This window comes from Cryptotermes secundus, unplaced genomic scaffold (genome assembly GCF_002891405.2).
Source record: "Cryptotermes secundus unplaced genomic scaffold, Csec_1.0 scaffold47, whole genome shotgun sequence".
NCBI lineage: Eukaryota > Metazoa > Arthropoda > Insecta > Blattodea > Kalotermitidae > Cryptotermes > Cryptotermes secundus.
Window position 1 is genome coordinate 2,528,178 of NW_019721002.1, and position 22,458 is coordinate 2,550,635.

The window sequence follows — 22,458 nt, forward strand, 5'->3', positions numbered from 1 at the left end:
CATACGGACAACCAAAAAAGAGTGAACCAACCATATATAATAACACATTTAAAATCATACTCTGATCCAAGACAGGATTAAATAGCAGGTGTCTGAGAACACAGTACTGAACCTTCAAGTTCTGTGAGAAACAAGGAACTTTTTGAAGAGTACCATCTTCTGGGATACAACACTACATAAAATCTTGGCCCAACCACAAAAGGGCACCATAAGCATCCTAATGAGTCGCTGAGGGCTCAGTGCCTTTGCTGCTGTCTTCAGTGGTGCTGAGCCCCACGCAGTTCAGCTGGCACCTCTGCAGATGAAGATATCCAGATCATATTTTAATATCTTCCAAAACATCCCCATTAAATTGATGGGGTTCGTGTCTATGTGACTAATTTGTCTTAACCCTCTGAAGCTTGAAACGCATCTACATAACGAAGAAAGTTGTCTTCTGGGTTTAGGCACCGTGTATTCTTCGTTTTGGCCGACGTTTCGGAGGAACGTAGCGCCTCCATCTTCAGAGCAGTTGAATAGCTGCGGAGAGCAGTAGCTNAGGGAAATAACTGCTCTTTATTGTGAGAACCAAACGAAGCACATAAGAAATACACTGCATGGGCAATGTGCAGGATTTATTTTTCCTGTTAAAGTATGTAAGTAGGTGGTACACATAGCACACATAATACCGAACTTTAAAGGTTAACCCCTGATGTCCATTAAAAAACAAATATTGGAACTTTCAGCATTTTATGAAACCTGAGGATTCACAACCATATTCATAAAAGCCCACTGTTGGTGTGTATCCTGAGCCAGATGAGTACAGACCATGCTGCCATATCCTGTTGCTTTAAGAAAACAAATGGAAACTCTCCCAAACAAAATCACAAAATAAATTCTGTTCCCAATTTATCTCTTTTCGCATATATATTTTTTTTATTTTACTTAACTAGACTTCATAAGCATCAACCATTATGTCAGAAGCTGCACAAGGCTCTTTAAGAACTGAAACAGATAAGATGTAACATAACCTCAAACATTACTTTATACAATGAAATACAGCTTCTCATCCCTTAACAATTCTCATTACTGCCACTGAATAAAAGGAGACCCTGTGTAGCAAAAAATGTCTATATCCACATCAGAACAATCCACTGGACCTCCCGTTCTTAAGCACTGTGGTCTGTTTTGTAATTATCATACATTATGGTTTCCAGTTACCGACATGTGTCAATACGAGCGTTATGTTGAATAGGCAATACAAACTAACTGGACCTTAGAACTCTGAATACTAAACCATGTAAAAAATACCTAAGTAGTAAGACTGCAGTCTTCTAGGATGTCATCCACCCTGAACATATGGGAAGTGTCTTCCTCTGAAACACTGCCACCCATCTACCAAAGTACACTGTGCCATATACACAAACACAACAGTTTTAGTATTCACCACTGCAAGAACTCCACACCTCACATAACAAGTCCCTGAACCCTTCACATATAAAGCACAGCACATTAACACAGTGCGCCTGTGAGTGGCGTTCAGTGTCACCACAGAATATATGGCTCTCACACAAATCTTGGTTACAAAACTGAACTTGTGACCGACCATGTTATGTAATCCATGGTAATTTTCCACCGTTCTCAGGGGTTTCATGTAATTCATAGCTACATTTCCTGTTTTAAAAATTTCACAAGAGTGCTTATAATTATACATGTTAATGTAAAATCAGCACTTGTTGACACTGCTATATTTTGGAATGTTTTGTTTCATTCATTCACAAGTAGTTTCAGTGATTCAACCATTGTGCATGCTTAATTTTCTCTTTTAATTCTTGAACTGAGTTACACGTGAAGTACAGATGATACCGGACCAAGAGGAACCAAATTTAAACTTGCCTGCGAACTGCAAATATATCCCCTCTCCATCCTAATCTCATCAAAATCTATGAAGTAGTTTCAAAGATAAAAAGCTGTGTACAAAAAGATATCATGCCTGCTGCCCCATTATGTGTTCTTCATTTTGTAAATTATGACTAGAGTGGAAATCTTAAGTACTAAGATACTGTTTCAGCTTGTTAACCCACAATTTTCATATCCATATGCTACACTGACTAAAGAAAAGAAATCTTATCACATTGTGAGACTGGTTCAGAAAGTGCCAAGGTACAGTACTGGCATGAGCCATACTGAGGGGAACAAAAAGTTAAACTTTGGATTAGTAAATGTTATATTAAAAGTTGATACATTCTTGCTGTTCTGCACATACATCATGCAAATTTTAACTGATTAACTGCTACATTATGTATGTAAAGTAAGTAAAAAATTAAGGTATCCCTGTACCAGGCCGTGAAGTCCCATAGGGTTGTGAGACGTTGAGGGTCCCACATTATCTAGACCAAGGGTCTCCAAACTACGGCCCGCGATGTGATTTTATCCAGCCCGCAAAACAATTGTGCAGAAATGCGCCAATTGAACTAATTTTCCAATGAGTACTGGTAAATGTGATTCTGAGCTTATTGACCTGACATATTATACTGCAGTTCGATGGCTTAGCTGTGGAAAGGTTATTTCACGCTTCTTTCAGCTCAGGAATGAAATTGATATATTTCTTACCGAGAAAAACCATCACGAACCACTTTTATCAGATACCAAGTGGCTTTGGAAATTAGCAGTTTTGCTGATCTGGTAAACCATATGAACCATGTGAATTTAAAGTTGCAGGGTGAAAATAACATAGTTTGTGATTTATTTGCACTTATCAAGGCATTCAGAGCAAAGTTGATACTTCCGGAAAGGCAAGCGAAAAATTGTAACTTTGTTCATATGCTATACTGTGCAGAGTTGCATTAAAAGGGTGAAGCAGAATTTCCTTCCTCGTTTGCAAATTTAGTCATTTTAGATTTGAAAGAACAATTTCGGAAATGATTTGCTGATTTGGATTAGTGCTCAGGAAATTACTTTCTTTCATAATCAGTTTGACTGGGATGCTGCAGACGTCAAATTCAAATGGAAATTATTGAACTTCAGGAAAATTATCATATTAAAGACAAATATAAGGAAGGAAATTTGATCGAATTTTATAAATTTCTGAACTCTGAGCAATTTCCAAATTTAAAGAAATTTGCTTGTAAACTTATCTCCATTTTTGGGACGACGTATCTGTGTGAACAAATTTTTCCCAGATGAAGTACATCAAGTCGAAATACAGGGTAAATTTATCCGATGAACATTTAAAGTTGCTACTTGTGTTTAGCGTTTCAAAATTTGAACCTCAATTTAATCAGATTTTAAGAATGCAAAAAGAGTTCCATCATTCACATTAATTGTTTTAATATAATTTGTGATGAAAATATGAGCATTTGCTGCTACTGTCTATTGTCATTAATATTTGATAATTTATTCTCATGTACTTTGTATTTAGTTTATGAAATTCTGTGCTTTCAATAAAACTCATATACCTAGAGTTATAATTTCTCATTTTATCCGGCCCGTTGAAAGTGCTGAATTATCTAATGTGGCCCACATTTCGAAAAGTTTGGAGACTCCTGATCTAGACAATCGGCTCAAAGATTGCAGTAAGGTTGTCAGCCTTACGCGCCGGCCACGCTTTACTCCCCAGGATAATTATTTAATTAATTCCTGGTACTCATTTCTGTTAGAGGCTGAGTGAACCCCAGGGCCTAGTGTGGCTGGAAGGATTAGGTCAATTGAAAAAAAATCCAATGATCTCATCAGGACTTGAATCCGCAACTTTCCGCTAGCAAAACCTCATTGCTTTGTTTTTTACACTTTTCATTTATCATTCCAGCAGCTTCTTCAGTGCTCCCACAGCTGGCAGCACCAGATGGAAATTCATCTCCGAGCACTGATCCAGCTATAGAATCAACTAAGGAAGCATATGTGTCAACACTACTATAGCAGAGCTTAGCAGTGAAGAGGTTCAACTATTTCATGACATCTTTATATGCTTCACTGATAATGTGTGTCAATTGATGAGGACGGAAGTGTCAATCTACATACTGCTGAGTAAATAAGGATTGCCTCCATCCAAACAAGAACATAGTCTGTCCAGCTTTCACAATATACATGACAATGACATTTCTACTGCCAGTGTGACAATTCAATTACAGGTCAAGTTGGTATAACCAGACAACTGGAATGACTTAGGCAAGCAGGTACCATATTTATATGACTTTAAGATGACAACAATCACAGTGGTAAATTCTGATAGAAAATAACTGTATTACTCATTCACACAAAATCCTTAGGTACAATTCTTTAACACAAACATAACTTTTATTCCAGTCCCTTCACTAGGGACTGTTTCATCCAGATAATGCCACATCATTTTAACTGATGAGGGGTTCTGCCCCCCCACTGAGATGTGTAATAAAATATTTTCCATTCATGGGTTGAAAATCACTGTCACAGAACATCTCACTTCTCACAAAACTTATAATGCCCTTAATAAACCAGCAGATGAGCAAGCACTGTTGGCTATGGGCCCAAAGCCAATGTTTTTGACTTTCTGAATTGTTGTTGGTACTTTGGTATGTTTACTTCATAACGCGTTACTCTCATTCCATTTAAAGTACCCTTTAATGCATCCGAAAGAAACACTTCATGCCATTTTACCAGCAGAATATTCCAAGATTGAAACTAAAACAGTAAAATCAAATTCACAGAAAGAGATTAAAACATTCAACAGTACAATATTTGAGATAAACTGCAATTAGGAAAAGTAAATTTTCAAAAATACTTCAAATTCTTTCTAGTCATTAGGAAACTATGACTTACAAACATTGTAGCACATGGATGAGAGCTTGGAATATGAAGTATAGAAAATGTTTCATAAGGTAAACAGACCTGAACAGAAGACAGTATTCACCTCACATTTTGTGTAACTTTCATAGTTCATCTGACCCATGTCCTAACTGCTTGTCTTCCCATACCCTGTCTGAAGAAGTTCGGAGCCTCACGCAATCTTCACTGCCCTTATCACAGCCGTCCTCTTCTGCTGTTCCTAGCACTATATCATCACTGCTACGTGGGCTCAGTTTCACAGCAACCTGCTCCTGTTCCATTTCAGCCTGACCAGAAGTCCTCTCCCCTGCCTTGACAGGGGCAGCTAGCTGCACTAACTCTGCGAGCAGCCACGTAGCGTGTAAGCGAGCAGATGAACCCTTCTTGCTTCCATCAAACTGTTTGCTCAGCATCTGGTGGTAGAGACGCACCAGTGACTCAGGCACTACCACGTCTCCCTTGTTCTCGTCTTCAGCCAATGCAGTAAGCAGCTGCACCCAGCGTTCTTCCTCTGCTCTGCTTGTGAACACTGTGGGTGGCTGTGTTGCTGCTGACGAGTCTTGACGAGAAATGTGAATGGTCTCCTGACTGTCAGCATTGCTTTCCACTGCTGCCGGGAGGTTGCCTACATCTGCCTGCATAACCTCTGGGATACCTACACTTCCCTGAGGAAAAAACAAACATGTTTCTCTTATCCATGATATGTATGTAATGGCCGTCTTGTAGTGCACTCAATTTCATATGTCACTTCTTACTACATGTTTCAGCAACATAGTGCCATCTTCAGGTTCATTATTTATTCTCTTAGAGGAAATGGTTTTACTATAAACAGACCCTCACAGTTTTGGAAATATCATGGTTCAGCAGATGATAATCTTATAACATACTTGTATATTTATTTGTGTATTCATAACAATGACAACATCCCCTTGATGAGCAGAATAAGCCAAGAAGTGAGCAACACCAGCGAGAAAAATGCATAGCTTTATTTCAATTTATTTAATAAAATAATGTCTATCTATTTCATCTATTCGTGGTCTGACAAAGATGTTTGTGAACTCATCGCAGTACCTCATTGCTGAATAACACTGTGGTCACCTTCAAAGTACTCCCCTTGGGAAGCTATGCACCAATGCCAGCGCCTAGTCCATCCTTCAAAATAATTTCTGAACTTGTTTTGTGGAATGGCCTTTAGACCTGCAGTCGTGTTATTCCTGATGTCATCAATGTCATCAAAATGCCTTCCTTTCAATATTTCCTTTACCTTCAGGAACAGAAAAAAGTCACTGGGGGCTAGATCCAGTGAACAGGGAGGGTGTTCAAACACAGTTATTTGTTTACTAGCTAAAATCTCCCTCACAGACAGTGCCATGTGAGCAGGTGCATTGCCATGATGCAAGATCCACGAGTTGTTGGTGACAGCACACCAAAACACACTCAGACAATAACAGACGCCACTCAGAAGAAACTACCATAGATCAACAACACAGCTGTGAAACACTGATATACTAACATCATCAAACCATACTGAGGTTCTTGTCCACCACTGCCATGGTAAGCACATGGTGGCGATTTCGCGAACCTACTGTCAGACCTTGTAAGTTCTTACACGCCCAATACATAAATGCATAAGTCAATGCAAAAGAAGAGACCATGTCTCATAAGATTGAATCCTATCTGTACTTTCCTGTATGTCATAAGGTAAACTGTCCATCTGACAATGACCATTTGCAGTTGAAACACGCATCACTTCAGCTTATGACATATAAGAGAATATGTTGCAGCACACATGATGACAAGTGAAAGTGAATGCAGGTGTCTCATAATTCATTATACACAGTTAACAAAAACTAGAAGCAACTTAAGATCAGTCTTCTGCGGTATGTTGTCTGATGGGTACCAACATTTCAGAGGATCCTGCTGCTTCCGTCTTCTTCTAGCCTGAAGATGGTGGCAACAGGTTCTTCAGAAACACCAGTACCTACCACACTACGCAGTATCACATCCAGGAAGGCAGTAATCTTAACATTTCTACAGTCACCATCTCACATGTCATCTAGAAACAAGTCAGCCAGAATATTCCAACCTTTGCTACAGCATCCTGTTTGTTGAGGAACTCCTGGATTGGGTCTTTTAGCCTTTCCAGTGTTGAATCTTGTGATTTTTCTTGTAATGACAACAGCGAACCGTCACTCTTCAGCTTATCAGTAGGCAATTTCGCTGGAAACAGAAATGATATCAAGATTTTGTGGAGTACATACAGTGCTGACTTGCACATGTCCCTTTTGCCATTCTTCTAATGGATCAGCACAGCGACTCTCATTCAGAACCTCCCAGACGGGGACAGTTTATCTGATGAGCTATTCTGTTATTTCCTTCAGTTCCTCCAACTGAACACAAGCTACCAAGAGTGCCACATCCCTCCCAATAATTACTTAGCAATACACAACCCAAGCAGCTATAGAACCAACACAAATTAAGTCACAAACGATACAGTCTCTGGTGCTCCTAGTTGATATATGAGAAGCAATACAACTCTTTAAGATCTGGCAGAATGCAGTAAACCATGTCAGGGATTCAAAAATGGCAACATATGCAATATGGAGGCGCTGGGTACAACACTACTCTCTCATTCAGATGTTACTGATATGATCTCCAAGCTCACTTATGCGTAGATTTCTCTGGCCACAAATGTGAACCTTCACTTCTATTGAAGATAAATCTGTGGGTATATGTAGAACAACAGAACAGCACCCCCCAATGGTTCAGAACCCCATGCTAACCACCATTCTTTTGATCACTTTACCACTGGGGGTAACAGACCTGCCATGTGGGTGCTCCACCACAGAAATGGGTTCCATGCTTTTTCCTTGGTGAACAGAAGCCAAATTGTACATCAGACATCATATCTAGAGGCAAAGTAAAGGTAAGCTGGTAAAGTTTTCACTGTGCTTAATTAATTAAGCACCACACCCTGAAGATGTATGTGGGAGTGGAGGTATAGTTCCACCATTCTTGACCTCAGTACTAGATGAAAGTGAGTGGTCAGGTTCACTTCCTGGTTCCTTTTCACTGTGGAAAAGGCCCCTGGTAACCATTGGACATGAGTCTGGGTGGATCCTAGAGCCAATCTGGATGCTGTGGCATACAGAGAAACATCCTGCCTAACAGGAATCAAACCCTGGCTGTCTAGTCCGTAGCCTGGTCACTATACTGACTGAGCTATCCTGACTCCACTTGTATCTAGGATCTCATATCTAGAGGAACTTGAAATGTACACATAATGCAACTGTCTGCTCTAGCTTCTGTGGGCACTGCTTTCCAAGTGGTACCTGTTTCATGCTTCTGCTGTATGGCTCTTAAATCTGTGACAGTCACTTCCAGTGCAGGATTGATGTACATAGCATCCATCAGTTCAGAAGCATCCTGATAGAAGAGAAACACAACAGGGATGGTAACATCGTCAGTGCCATCGCCCGACATGGCAAACATGGGGGAGGTGGCAGCTGATGTCCCTGGCGTATTGTCCATCACAATGCCTGCAATGGCTCCAGCTTTCTGCAGCCGTCTTGCCTGTCACACAGATCAATTAGGATGTTATGAATGGTGTAACTACTGCACACAGGACCCTAATGGCAGAGGATGTACCAGTGCTCAAAAGATCTGCAACCAATCAACATATGGGACCTACACATTTCCACTCAACAAAGAACAGAGTTAATCTTACTGAACATACGAAAAGTTTTGGTTCCATTCATGTCTGCAGTCTTTAGCTGCCCTGTGTAAACAGCTAAACTGTGTCTCTACCAAGTTTATGAAGTTCACTTAGATTGTGATAGCATTTTGTTTGTCATCAAGAAATACCAGCATCTTTCTCTGACCACAAAATGAATTATATGCGAGATCTTAAAATAAAATAACATTGCAACAGCATGGACCTGCTGTCATGTAAACATAGGTACAAGGGTGGCCCCTTAAAATAGTCTTCAAGGGGTTAAAACAACAGGTCATTAGGGTTACCACCAACAGAATGGAGCTCCCTGCAGCTTTTATCAGTCCACAAGGAGGTACAGCGTACAGTGGAACACATTCTAACGCTTGGCACTAGATGTCAGTGGTGAGCTTCATGCTCCAGTCCTGTTACTCCTGGAGAAAGAGGCTGTCAGCCAAAGTCGAGTGGACTTGGCTCCAGTCTCTAATTTCTAGAAAAACTTGTAAAAATGACCATAGTTATTGATTTGTTATCTAAGTACAGTAAGTTTATCTTATTTCCCATCGTGGCAGCCCGGGTTCCATCCTGGGTCTGGTCAAGTTGGATTTGTGGCGGACAAAGAGGCATTGGGGCAGGTTTTCTCTGAGTACTTCGGTTTCCCCTGCCAATCTTCATTCAACCAATTGCTCCACAATCACCCTCACTTAACATCTGGGGCTGATACAATAGGCCAGAAGTGGCAGCAGTACAAGGGACTCAGTCCCACCCCACTAGCAATAAAAAAAAAGTTTATCTTAAACAATTTGCAGTCAACTGTTTCACATTATGCCAGCTTCAAGCTTTGACTGACTGCATTTGTGATATTTACATTCTGCACATTATCATCTGAAGTTATGGGGTGTGGCACTGTGTTGTTTGGTAGACAGTACCAACATTTCAGAGGGGCGTAGCAGGTTCCTCTGTAACATTGGTAAATAAGTGCCAGACTACACAGTCCCAAATTCCAGGTGACAATAATCTCCACCAATGGATAAGAATGTGAGACAAAGTTACACATCAAACGGAAAGAATTCAATGAACAGATTACTGACTTGGTATCACTGCAAGTAAATTTAATATTTTTTGCCTGGGAAAGACAAATCTAAATTCCCAAGTTCTGTGGTCTTTGGAACCATATTATAATTTGTGGCTAACTCTATTAGTATTAAGAAATTCAATGCCTTCCCCCTGGACCACACACATGCACCACCATTACAACCTGATGTATGGCCGACAAAGGTTAAATGTGGCAAAACCTGAAATTAAGAAATATTTCATGGGAATTTCATTGCAATTAGGTAATGATAAGTATACTGAAATGAGAGATGTAAGAATAGGAACCTATGTCATAACATATGAGTAACAAGTGTTAACAATTCTCACTTGCATTCTGGATGTAACTTCCTCGTTACCTGACGCACATCACTCTCACCTTCTCAACAAACATACAGTCTCCACGCTCCACTATAGCAATGCGTCCTCTGATATGCTCCGGGTTCAGCACATCTTCGCATACTCTTAATGGATCCGCCACACCTACACGACCTTTTACCTGCAAGACATATTTCAATACTGTACATATTACCATACCCTAGAAAGATTTAACCATTGCTGAAGTGAAACCAATCTAAGACAGCTTAATGAGATCCACTCACTGTTATGCACTGTATACACCCAAACAGAAGGTGTGGCTATTTTCCTTACTTTTAGACCTTGGGTTCAAGTGGGAAATGCATTCCTGTCAAACCATATTGCCAGCAATGCTTGAAGTTAAAGAGCCTCAAGCTACCGAAGGTATGCATGAAGCGCCACTGAAGCTATGAACCCAAAGCTGTAATTCCTCATAGACGGCTCTTCCATTGGGGTCGATGAATTTAGGAATGGTGAAGATAGTAGAGAGAGCAGGACTGATTGATGAAACCAAATAAAGACTTCCAAGGCAACAAATTACTCAGTATAATATATGACACACTTTCACGTGTTTGCTTCAACAGCAGTACAAAGACACTTTTCATGTGCAGACATGCTTCTTAGTGGTGGGACAGTCTTAGATTGCAAGTTGCCTTCCATTCTGGTAAATACACAGAACCTTAAAAAAACCCACTTTAATATTATTATTATTATTATTATTAGAATAAATGCTTGACCACTGAAAGGAATTCTTTCACAATAGTATATCTCATGCTGCCAGATCATCCATCACATGCTTGCACCATGAGAATCTCACTGAAATGCAGCTAAAACATCCAGTAGCACACACTTCAAGAGATTCAAATATTCTTGGCAGGAAATAAGGCTCACCTCATCGGCATCACGCAACTCATGTCCAAAATGTGCAGGACCTGCAGTGAGGACAATCTGCTTATCCTCACCATCATCAGACCTCGTTGTGAAAGCAACAGCCTGAGGGGGTGTGTCAGGCTGCTGCGACTGTGACTTCGCCAGTTGCACCATCTCCTGCATGAAAAGCAGTCCCTCTTCTGCATCAGTTGGTGTCCGAGCCTGCAACACCGACAGCTTATACTTAGAAAACAGCATCATAAATCTTGTTTGGCACTAGGACTGCAATTTAATAAAACGTGAAAACAATAAATACATTTTTCAATAGCAATCCAGTTTTCAGTACCTCAGTGAAACTCTGTGTAATGGTACCTCTACTCCTAAGAGCAATAATGCTGAGAAACATGAATAAAATTTCCTCTTTTAATCCTGTTTAAATTACTGGGAGAATTTTTTACAACATTTCTAGACAAATGGGTAAACTGAATGCATAATCTGGTCATACCTTCTGCTGATCTATTCACGGTCTTGTTCAGAACTATCTGATAGATCTTGGAGAAATTTGGTACTTTAGTAGCCCAAATTAAAATTACTGGGCAAATTTAATTTTGGGATGTACTGGTCATCATGTACTTTACATGAAGCCTATACCTAACATCAAATTCCTCAAAAACTGCTAATTTTACAAAGACCTGGTAGGTTACAGAAAATATACCATGGTGTATAGACCCACTGTTAAGTGAGGACTCTATAAACAGTGGCCTTTGCTAGGTAATACGCACAACATAAATGAACTGTGTTTTCTATGTGGTCCATGCCGAAACGTTATAACAGGGAGGTCTGGAGCATAATCAGTAGTCAGTTCTGTAAAGGAGGCTGTGAAGAGAGGACTTCAAGTGTGGAAGCTGAAAAGTCTCCACTGTTAGGAACGGCTCATGAACACACAGCAGGCTGGAAAAAGCTTAGGGGGTGCTGTGGTGATTTATAAACTGTGAAGATTAGTGGTGGCACTGTAATTACTTGTGTGTATAAGTGGTCAATAAATCTATTCACCAATCCAAACCCTGTCTACAGTGACACGTACTATGTGACAATACATTATGATAAGGTCCGCAAAATGTGCAATATGATGAATATTTAGCAAAATACAGGACTAATGGTTCCCAACCACATACAGGGTAATGTGTAATGCAATTTTTATGAACTATCAGAGCCAACGAATTGGGACACAGCCTTCCAACCATGAGCCTGTTATGCTTCTCATACTGTGAAGGTGAGTGGATTTTCACACAACACAAACAGAACTTGTTACTGGACATTTAACAGAGTAATTTGCAGCCAGCAATTACAAGTTACAAAACATATGCCCATAATGTAAAAACTTTGGTACATTCACTCTTTTGGTTAATTATCTCAAAAACTGGACGACTAATTGAAATTAGTCCATTCTTCTCTACAACTTTTGTTTGTAACAAATTTTTTGCAGTATATATTTAGTGAGTTATACAGACATGCACATAGGTCTTCATATAAAGCCTTCTTGACTATCCTACTCTACAGAAATTGGAATGTGTTGACAAATTATATAAAACTCCCTAGCACCTAATTTCATGAAAATTCATTCAGAAGTTCTCAACTTGTTACATGTGGACAGACAGACAGCTGCACTTCTACAAGTGTCTGCTGTGAATATGCTGAAATATTTTCATGCCTGATTTGGATTTCAACAGCATTACTTTCAATACCGTGTTGATGGATGTTATTGTCATACACCAATGTTCAAAATTAACAAGTCTGAAACAGAATTTCTGCCAAATATGAACAAGGAGCAGATCTCGAGTTTCCCATATCTACCGAAGCTAAGCAGTCCAGTCAGACACTATGCTGCTGACATCATTACCTTCAAATGTTTCTCAGAAGACTGAGATATACAATTTATATACACTGCCGCATGCATACTAAACAGCCTCAGCATTCAACTTGTTCTACAAATACTGTCATGTGGGAACTTACGTTAGAAAAAGTGTGCAGCAGCTGCACCCTGCCATCAGGTAGAGTAAGGATAGAAATGCCCATATCCTTCACCATTTTCATGTGATCAGGATTACCAGCCTGTAACATGGAAACTATGAATCTCAGTTATTGTAACCAACAGCAGGCAGTCTCAAAGGAACTATGTCCCGCAAAGAACTGATTCAACATTAACAGAATATTTCAGCAACACAGTTCACACTAACCAGTTACCACCTCAAGGACAATCAAATGGAGTACAGTAAAATCTCAGTTATCTGGAATTCTCGTCCAACCAGCAAAAATTTCAAAGAAAATTTAACATTTTTTAAAATTATTCAAAAATAAATTCATGATGCATGTATGTTCAACTGTGATGCAGTAGTTCTCCCACCCACTACTAGAAGTGTTATCCACTTCCACCCCCACCCCTACTCACACAGGTGCCATTACAGTAGAGGCTAGCTGAATATGTGATCACTTTGCAGTATATGTATCCAAAATCTTTCACTCCTCAATTTGCTGTGTTACCTACGAAGATTACCATGCTGGGACTAAAGCAAAAATTGGCTCTTTTGACTCTGTATTGGGTCTCTGTAAGTGTTTTTCTCATGCAACTGGCACACCCCCTATGGATGACATAATGGGAGAATTTACTGCACAGTACACACACATCACATTACAACAAGCCAGAAAGAAAATCACACAAAAAGAATAAGAATACTGTCTCCTTTTTGTGGGTTATCTTATGATGCAGGTAGCAGGTGGTATGAATGAGGTTAGATGTGGAAAGGGTGGGAAAGTTCTGTGTAGTTGATGTACACAGACAATACTGTAAGGATGTGTGATGCCTAAAACATTACAGACAAAACATACTAAGGTATGGACAATGCAAAAAAAAAAAAAGACACAAGAGAAACCTTCCTATTAATTTGCTTCAGGAGTGGCCAGTTTTTAAGGCAGGTGGATCAAAAGTGAATACAAATGTTGTGGCAGTCTACCATTTTCCATGTTATGCTTAAACTGAATGAATACACAATTACAGTCTCCTGGAATATGACTCTGGGGCAGTCTTGTAGGCAGCCACCAATGTTTCAGAGGTACAAACAGCCTCTATCTTCAAGATGAAGTGAATCTCATAAATGAAAATTGACACTCAACTCAGGAGAACAGTGAAGCATGTGGGCCAGAGTCATACAAATACAACACACCCCCTGCCCCCCCTAAAGAAAATAAGTTACAACTGTACACACCTGGAACTCAGAAGCATGTAATCTTCTCCGTGTGGGTCTCCGTGGACAAATACCATCCACAAGGTTGCGCAGGGGCCTACGAACTGATTCAGGGAACAAATGCAGGGTATTGGGACACGAGCGTGTGTATTCTGGGTCTGCTTCTCCCCTTCTCATCTCCAGCTGTTCTGAGATCTGGAAGGCCACACACACACACACACCAAACTTAGATTTGAAAGGACAAAATGTTATGTGAGAACTGAAGCCCTCAGTTAAGAAGATTCATACTGTGGTCTAGTGAATTATGGCCACATGTAATACAGTAGGGGACCACACTGCTGCTATCTTCAGGGTAAAGTAAAGACAAATTTGTCCCTGTGATTAATTAAGCACCACGCCATGAAGACTTTCAAGGGAGTGGAGGTTAGTTCCACCAGCACTAAATGGAGCTCAGTGGTCAGCTTCATGCCCCAGCTGCTTTACCCCCCGGCAAAGTGCCCCCTGTCACCAATGGAGAAAGAATAGGTGGGCCCCAGAACTGGCCTGGGCACTGTGGAGTAGAGAAAAATCTCTTACCCCTGACATGAATCAAACCCTGGCTATCAGTGAAAAGAGACCACACCTGATATGCGTACTAGCTTCCCTGTGAAAATGTTAATGCTCTAACTGGCCGGCATTCCCTCCTTCATTGCACAGGTTAACCAAGATAATTCAACTACTGCCACAGATTACATGTAAACCTGTCACACTATGAACTATATTACCTAGACCAGCACTCGGTCTAGCGAGAATCACAACTGTAAGGCCCTAAGGACAAGAATACCTGATCTCCTACAGAGAATAAACACACATATCAAACAACTTGACTGTTATGGAACAGCTCCAACATATGACAAACCTAAACCTAAGTTGAAGTCCCACACTTTGGCATAGGCTTTGAAAACTTTAGGAGAAGATGTACTAATGGTACAACAAAACATGACACTTCAAGATTACAGAGGACTGCACGAACAACACAACAAGCAGGCATTTCTAGAACACGAAGAAACTACAATGCCAACCCTCATTCAAGCATAAGATCTGGTCTTTCTGTTATTCTAACTTTGCACAAACCTGGGTCATGTTGCTTACCGTAACAACTGTATAGTTCGAGCTGCGAGCAAGTGACAGCGGAAGAAGATGGGCCTCTGTAGTAAACAGAAACTCATCCAGATCTAGCACAAGATCTGCTGGATCAGCAAACAGAAGATAAAGGTACTTAAGAGTCTCTGCTAGCACAAATGAGTCCATTCTGAAAAAAGGACACACATACATACTGACTAACAGCAAACGGACTTACAAGTGCTACACCTGCATTTGTCAAGTTTCTGGCCATTTAGGGCAATTATTCATCTGGAATGTGCTGTAGGCAGACACCAATATTCCAAAGCAACCCGCTGCCTCCATCTACAGGGAAGAAGAAAGTGGTGTGAATATATGGAGAGAGAAAATGACGACTGGGGTTTAGTGAATTGGTCATCCAGAGCCCTGGTCCTGATCCTCTGTCCCCCTGCATTTGTAGCATTCTCTCCCCACATTTGGCTTACTCTTCTATCCAAAAGACGAGGGTGACAGGGTGCTCCAAAATGCTGGTAACAATCTATCAGCGTACATGGAATTACATATCAAAAGACAGTAGTCTTCAAGAAATATTTGGTCTGACATAGATTTTACGATAAAACTGAACTTAGTTCCATGGTAAACAAAAAATATTTACACAGAACCCACTAAACCATACAGATCTACAAGGCTACGTGGGTTGATGCACGCTTGGCAGCTTAGCCCCGAGGCTATTGGGTTAATGCCCTCCTGGTAGCACTGCCTCTTTTTCCAACCAACATGGCTCTGTCTTTCTACCTGCTGGCCCATCTCCACAGACCCTTCCCCTCTCCTCTCTACTGATTTCCATATAGCCCACTCTCCCTCCCTTCCTGCTCTTATATAGCTGGGTGTTTTCAACTGGTGACTCAGTCTGCAGCCACCTGCTCATGCTGGCTCCTCGCTGGCAGATTTTCTACCCCGAAGGAGGAGGTGATACCTTCCTCAGAAACGTCGGTTTACACATGAACTACACAGCAACCCACCCCACAAGACGGCACTCTTCGTAGTCACCACTGTGAAAACCTCAAATCTTACAGAGTTTTGTTTTTATAGGTGGTCACACTCCAGGCAGGATGCGCTGCATATTTTTATTGAATGGAAGTTATACCTTTGCTATGCCATTTAAATGTGATGCATCACATCACTTACTTCAACCTATACTGGCCCTGCACATCACTGTGATGGTACATATGCACACTCCAGCTGGCTACATATTTCATCTTTTCACTGCTAACACCATTACCAGCAGAGCTAAAAACTCTGTAAACTATACGACTTAAAACCCCCCATTCCAGGATGGCAAACTGTTACCCCAAATCTGAATATGGCCAACAACCCTTAATAACAAAAGATTTAAAATCTCTATTCAAAGATAATAAATGTTACATCCCCTTTCATCTACTGTGTTATACAGAGCAGAAGACATGAAAATTTATGATTTCTACATTAGGAGTGACGAAGAGCTAAGAAGCAATCCTTCTCACACCAATAAGCTTTTAACTAAATACACATTTTACCTGTCCTCATGTATGCCTGTGCGCACATCTCTGACAGCTGCATACCCACATGGTACACGTGCATACTTCTGCAGACTTCTTAGAACATTACGCCCCACTTCCAGATAGTATGGGTCACCTGTTGCCCGATAAAGGAAATAAGTGGATTCCAGAAACTCTGGTCGAAGCGGATGCTGTCCCCAGTGAACCTATAAGAAAATTAAATTTTATGTGGAGTTTGCCAAAAGCCAGACAAGTCAAAATATACAGTGACCATCAATTGCTTTTCACCTGGTCTCTTTCATTTCACTTTTAAACATAATAAGTTTAAAACAAAATTTTCATGGAAAAATGGTTGATCCAGCAAGTAAAATCTCAGTGCGGACATACTCATACACATACTTTCAGCAACCTCTCTGCAATAGGAACCAAGACAGATGAAGTTCTGAGTGTTAGCAGGAGCACAGCTATGACCAGGATTACAGAAATAATCTCATGTGCTCTTCACTGACACACACCTGTCTTGCACACACAATAGAACTCTGACATAATCAATACAACATACAACAAGAAGTCTGTCACCAGACTGGGTGGTTTAGAAGTAATGCTCTGGGCTTGCATTCAGTAGGCACCTGGTTTGAATCTTGGGTGGGACATCAGCTATCTTGACTGAGGTTTCTGAGGTTTCCCAAAGTTCCCCCAGGCAAATGCTTAATCAGGCCACAAATGCTTTCCAATTTATCAGTCATCCTATCATCTGACACTATACAGTCTTGATACTGAAATCATTAAATAACTTATTCAGTTTAACAAGCAATTGCTTATGCACTGTCAACTACAGACAGATCCTCCCTGCTGCCACAGAGCTTCACGTGAACCTGGTCTGCTGCTGGCCATTGTGCCTTGATCTGATAATTTTGCAAAACATCAACACAAGGTGACCAAACCAACTGGCTGAAAGCAATGCTTGGGTGTTGTATCTGAGGGATGTCCTGCACAACTAGTGGCTCCTCAAGAAGGACTCAACTCCATGGAGTTTGCTAGTCACTTCAGTTTGAATCACAGTTGGGACACCAGGCATCTTGACTAAGATTTACTGTGGCTTTCCTCAGTCCCTCCAGGCATATGCCAGGACAGCACCAAACCCTTTCCAATTCATCATTCAGCAACCATCCTGTCACTCAACATAATCAAGTCCAGTGACAGTACCATGCAACAACTCCCCATCCAAATCAACAGAAGATATGAAACTGCATCGAATCACAGGTGTCAAGTAACATCAAACAGTACATTTTCCTTATGTCAAGCACCACACAATAGAAAGTATGGGGGGGGGGGTGTTATTCTCGCCTAATTTTGTCACTAGTCGGAGGTGAGCGGTTGAATACCAACAAGGTGTTCTTAACAAGCTTATCTAAATAAACTGCCATTTTTTCTTTGCTATTCTCTTGATTTTACCTGCAAAAAGGGTTAATGTCTCTCCAGCTTGAATTCTTTGAGCAGGCATAAAAAATTCTAATGTTCAGATAAGTATAACACAAGCATATTCAAGACTAGCACAAAGACAAAAATGACAAATCTGAAGTGAGTACATTTGGGGTTGGTCCAATAAATCTCAAGAAGGTCCAGTGGACAAAGTTTGCTATGAATATATCTGGGACTGGTCCTGACTTCGTGCTGCAATGCTTTACTCTGAAGGAATGAGCACCAGCAACCAACTGAACAGGAGACTAACAGCACTCTTGATCATACCTGGAAGTCAGTAGTGAAGGCCTCTGGAATGAAGGTGTGACGCTGCATCACCTGGTACAACATTTCATGTGTCTCCACTGCAGGCTTGATGTCCCCTTTCAACACCTGCAGCATGTCAACATTCCCTTCTATATCAATAAAACCTACACCTTATGAAGAAAGGCACTGCCTTGTAAATCATATCACTAACTCTAAACTTCAGTCACTTCAATTAACACCACAGCGTCCAGAATGTCATTATTTTTATTTGCTGGCCTCCAGGTATAAAATTAACTTTTTAAACCACAGTGGTAACTATATGTATCACCTACTTTAACATTAAGAAACTCTGTATTTTGTTCAAGCAGTGTACTGATTTGTTTCATATGATTCTCAGAATAAACAGCTACTATTAACCTAAACACAAATAACCACTTGGTCTTTGTAATGGAGATAAATTGCATTTTCTGCGATGTAGGAACCCAATTCCTAGACAGTATTTAAATGAATGAAAAGACACAGAAAATTAAGATAGCAAGTACATTATACTGGTACATCAAAATACTGTACAATGTCTGCAATCCATTTTAGGTGTTCACTCAATTCCATCTGAATAATGAAACTACACTTTAACAAACAAATTTTCAAACTCTGATGGAATATGTTACTAGATTCTGTGGCTATAACAACATCTGAGAACATGCACAGCAGAATAAGCAATATTTTCACCTGCAGGCCAGGCCAGAATGCAAGGAGGGCATCCATGAAGTTGCGGGAATTAGTGTGCGGACGGTGCATGTGGACATCGATCAGCATGGGGCCCTGGCTGATGTACTTCATCACAGCAGAGTAATGCTGCACATGTAACACAAGGACAACAATGCAGAGACAGAAAGCCATACCATAAGTTCACTAAAGTACTACGTGCACTGCAACATAAATGCAGCCCCAGATAGTTGCAGTCTTCTGAGATATGACGATGGGTGATGTCTACAAGGGACCCACTGTCTCACCCTGAAGAAAGAGGCAGCAGGTTGCTTAGAATGTTGGTACCTGTCTACCAATCTACATGATGTCACAGCCCTGGGCATTGAATGTGCTCAAAAAGTGAAGCAGTTGTTTCAGGGCCTTTCGGAGGATTCGGAGATCAGCAGCTGGTCACATCTATGCATAATTTTTCTGCTTACAGACTGAAACATTTATTAAAGAAAGAACGTGGAGAATGTAAGTGATACCAGGCTCCCCTCTGTTGGATGGAGCCAATGTGAAGACTGTAGGGCCCTCTGCTGACGCTCATCATCAGCAGCAGCAACACCACCCCAACTCTGAGATGCCAGACCCCATCACATGGGTGTTGCCATCTATGAAATTGTTTTTCACCCTTGCCTAAGTCAGAGAGACTAGAGAGGTCAACACAAACCCACCTGGAGGCAGATGACAAACAGCAAGACCATGCACTGAATTCCAGCTTCATCAGTATCACATAACATGAGTTCCAGATTTTAATCATGCCTCCAGATAAAATTAACAGTGAAATTCAAAGATTCAAACCACAAGAAAACTACATAATTACACAAGGGTTTAAAGAGATTCTTAGTTTCACACTAATCATTACATACTTCTGATATGAACAGGTTGAAGAGTTCCTTCTTCTAGGATGTGGCACCATGTAGATCTTGTGTGAACCGATGTTTTGGAGAAGACAGAATTCTTCATAGCACATCTCATATCCTCATATCTTACATGCAACAACTGCTGGAAAGGTTTCAACATTTTCTAGCATCTGTCTAATTCACATATACTAATACTGAAATTTGTAAATACTGCCTTCTTGCTTCCCCCGATATTTAGAACACTTCTACATGTATATAATATAATGACTTCCATAGTTCAATGTTGTGTGTTACTTCTCAAGTCACAAATGTGCAATATGAAAGCACTCATCACAAAATTCTTGAAGTTCAAGAATTGAAATAAGTTTAAAAATTTTAGTCTGAGTTGATGTTGAGATTATTTCTAGAATGTATCTCGAAAATTTGAGACTTGTTCACACACAATTAATTTTAGCGTTCATTGGCCGGACTTAGATCTCCTGCGACTGCAGCACTCAATAGCAATGGGTTTTATATTTTAAACAATGCATTGCTACGCCTGGCGAGACAGGGCATGTTCAATGCACAGACAATAGAGTAAGACCCCATCTCTACAGGCTGGCACACATATTTTAACATGGGTGTAAAGGTACTGAAAAAATGCAGCATTCAGCCAGCAGGACTGCATACATGGGACACTGCAATAACGCAAAACACCACTGGCTGGATCCCACATTTGCCATCATATTTAGGTCATTCAAAAATGATTGACACTCCCTCCATAACTCTGGAAAAGTATCAGCATCAAATACGAGCCAGTGTATGCGGGAAGACATACTGTAGTGCCACCTATGGCCATGAGATGACGTTGCTACTGTGCACAGGTCAAACAGTGCTGCGTCATTCATGGCGGTGTGCAGGTGCAGTCATGGACAGTGCTCAGACAACATGGAAGCAGACAATCACAGGCAATGGCGGACTGTGTGGTTTCTCTGGAGGGAAGGAGTGGCTCCTTCACACATTCACATGAGGTTAGCAGCCATATGTAGGGAAACAGCACCAAGTCATGCAGGGTAAGATGTTCACATCCAATGACGAGCTTCAGGCAGTTGTCCAGCAATGGCGCTGAGATACCCCCTAAGAATGGTTTGTTGTGCAAATATGGAAACTGCCAGATGGATGGCAAAGGTGCATAGACATTGGTGGGGAATACCTCTAATATAATCTGTATGTATTTTGTTCCAATAAATGGTTACTCTGAAAAAAAACATTTAGTGTCAATCATTTCTGAATGCCCCTAGTAAATATGTGATGCACAGCCAATGAAGTCTGAACATAACTCAGCATATCACCCAACACACCTTATTGAAGCGGCCAAGGTAACGTTCATCACCAAGCAGGATGTAAGCCTTCAGGCAATATTCATAGTAGGAGTCAATGCCTGCACCCACACCAGAGTCCCTTCGTACCCAGTCACCTGAATGAATGTTCAGAACAGTGCCCATCAGATCTGAGCTCCGATGTCTGATTTTCCACAGCTCATCCATGGCCCGATGAGCTTTTTCCTGTAAAGTCATGCACAACCTTTAATTTGTAAGAACTGAGGTTTTCACAGCAGTGACTATGAAGAGTGCTGTTTTCTGGGATGTGGTGTCATGTATATCTTGTGTAAATCAATGTTTTGGAGGATCATGTAGCTTTCCTCTTCAGGGTAAAAAATAATTGCAAGCAATGAACCTGCTCATGTTTGTTCCTCGCTCGCAGATTTTTCTACCATGAAGATGGAGGCGATAAGTCCCTCTGAAACGTCAGTTCACACAATATTTACATGGCACCACATCTCAGAAGACAGAACTCTTCACAGGCTCCACTGTGAGAACCTCAAATCCTATAAATAACTTCAATGATAACTTCACTAAAGAATTAAATAAAACTAGGCCATGTAAATCCTGATAATACAAATTTGTGTAAGTCACTATCTTGTTTAAGCCAGCAGATACCTGTACACCAGATTTCTGGTACTTCTGGTACTTGTGTCGTCTTCAGGGGATTCTCATTTTACCAGAAGGTAAGATTATTACTCCCAGAATTGAATTGAATTTATTTACATTCTATAAATCCTAAGCAGGTTAGTACCTTTGGATACAGAACAAGTACACGCAATTTTAGCTTAAAAATTAATATAACTTAATTTTACATCATTCTCTATTTACATTGAAGTATTCATCTAAAGAGTAGAAGGAATGAGCATGTAGATAATTCTTTAACTCTGATTTAAACTTTTTAGTATCATTGCCCAAGTTTTTAATACTTTGTGGCAGATTGTTGAACACTTTTATGCCAGTAAAGTAGACTCCTTTTTGATATACTGATAAAGTTGATGAGGGTAGGTGGAAGTTATATTTTTGTCTAGTATTCATGTTATAGACATCAGAATTTAATTT

At 40.5% G+C, this 22,458-nt stretch overlaps 1 protein-coding gene across 1 annotated transcript in view; it reads right to left on the reverse strand.

Annotated features, from left to right (window-relative positions):
- Window positions 1-3,651: 3,651 nt before the first annotated feature.
- LOC111874239 (ER degradation-enhancing alpha-mannosidase-like protein 3) overlaps window positions 3,652-22,458 on the reverse strand; it is a 31,211-nt gene continuing 12,404 nt past the window's right edge. Inside the window, exons 8-19 of the mRNA XM_023869565.2 lie at window positions 21,376-21,579; window positions 19,152-19,277; window positions 18,444-18,548; window positions 16,713-16,900; window positions 15,187-15,346; window positions 14,077-14,250; window positions 12,827-12,925; window positions 10,835-11,035; window positions 9,966-10,085; window positions 8,115-8,355; window positions 6,869-7,002; window positions 3,652-5,447 (exon numbers count right to left, since the gene is read on the reverse strand). Of these exons, the coding sequence (XP_023725333.1) occupies window positions 4,887-5,447; window positions 6,869-7,002; window positions 8,115-8,355; window positions 9,966-10,085; window positions 10,835-11,035; window positions 12,827-12,925; window positions 14,077-14,250; window positions 15,187-15,346; window positions 16,713-16,900; window positions 18,444-18,548; window positions 19,152-19,277; window positions 21,376-21,579 (2,313 nt within the window). The 3' untranslated portion in view covers window positions 3,652-4,886. The remainder of the gene's footprint in view (window positions 5,448-6,868; window positions 7,003-8,114; window positions 8,356-9,965; window positions 10,086-10,834; window positions 11,036-12,826; window positions 12,926-14,076; window positions 14,251-15,186; window positions 15,347-16,712; window positions 16,901-18,443; window positions 18,549-19,151; window positions 19,278-21,375; window positions 21,580-22,458) is intronic.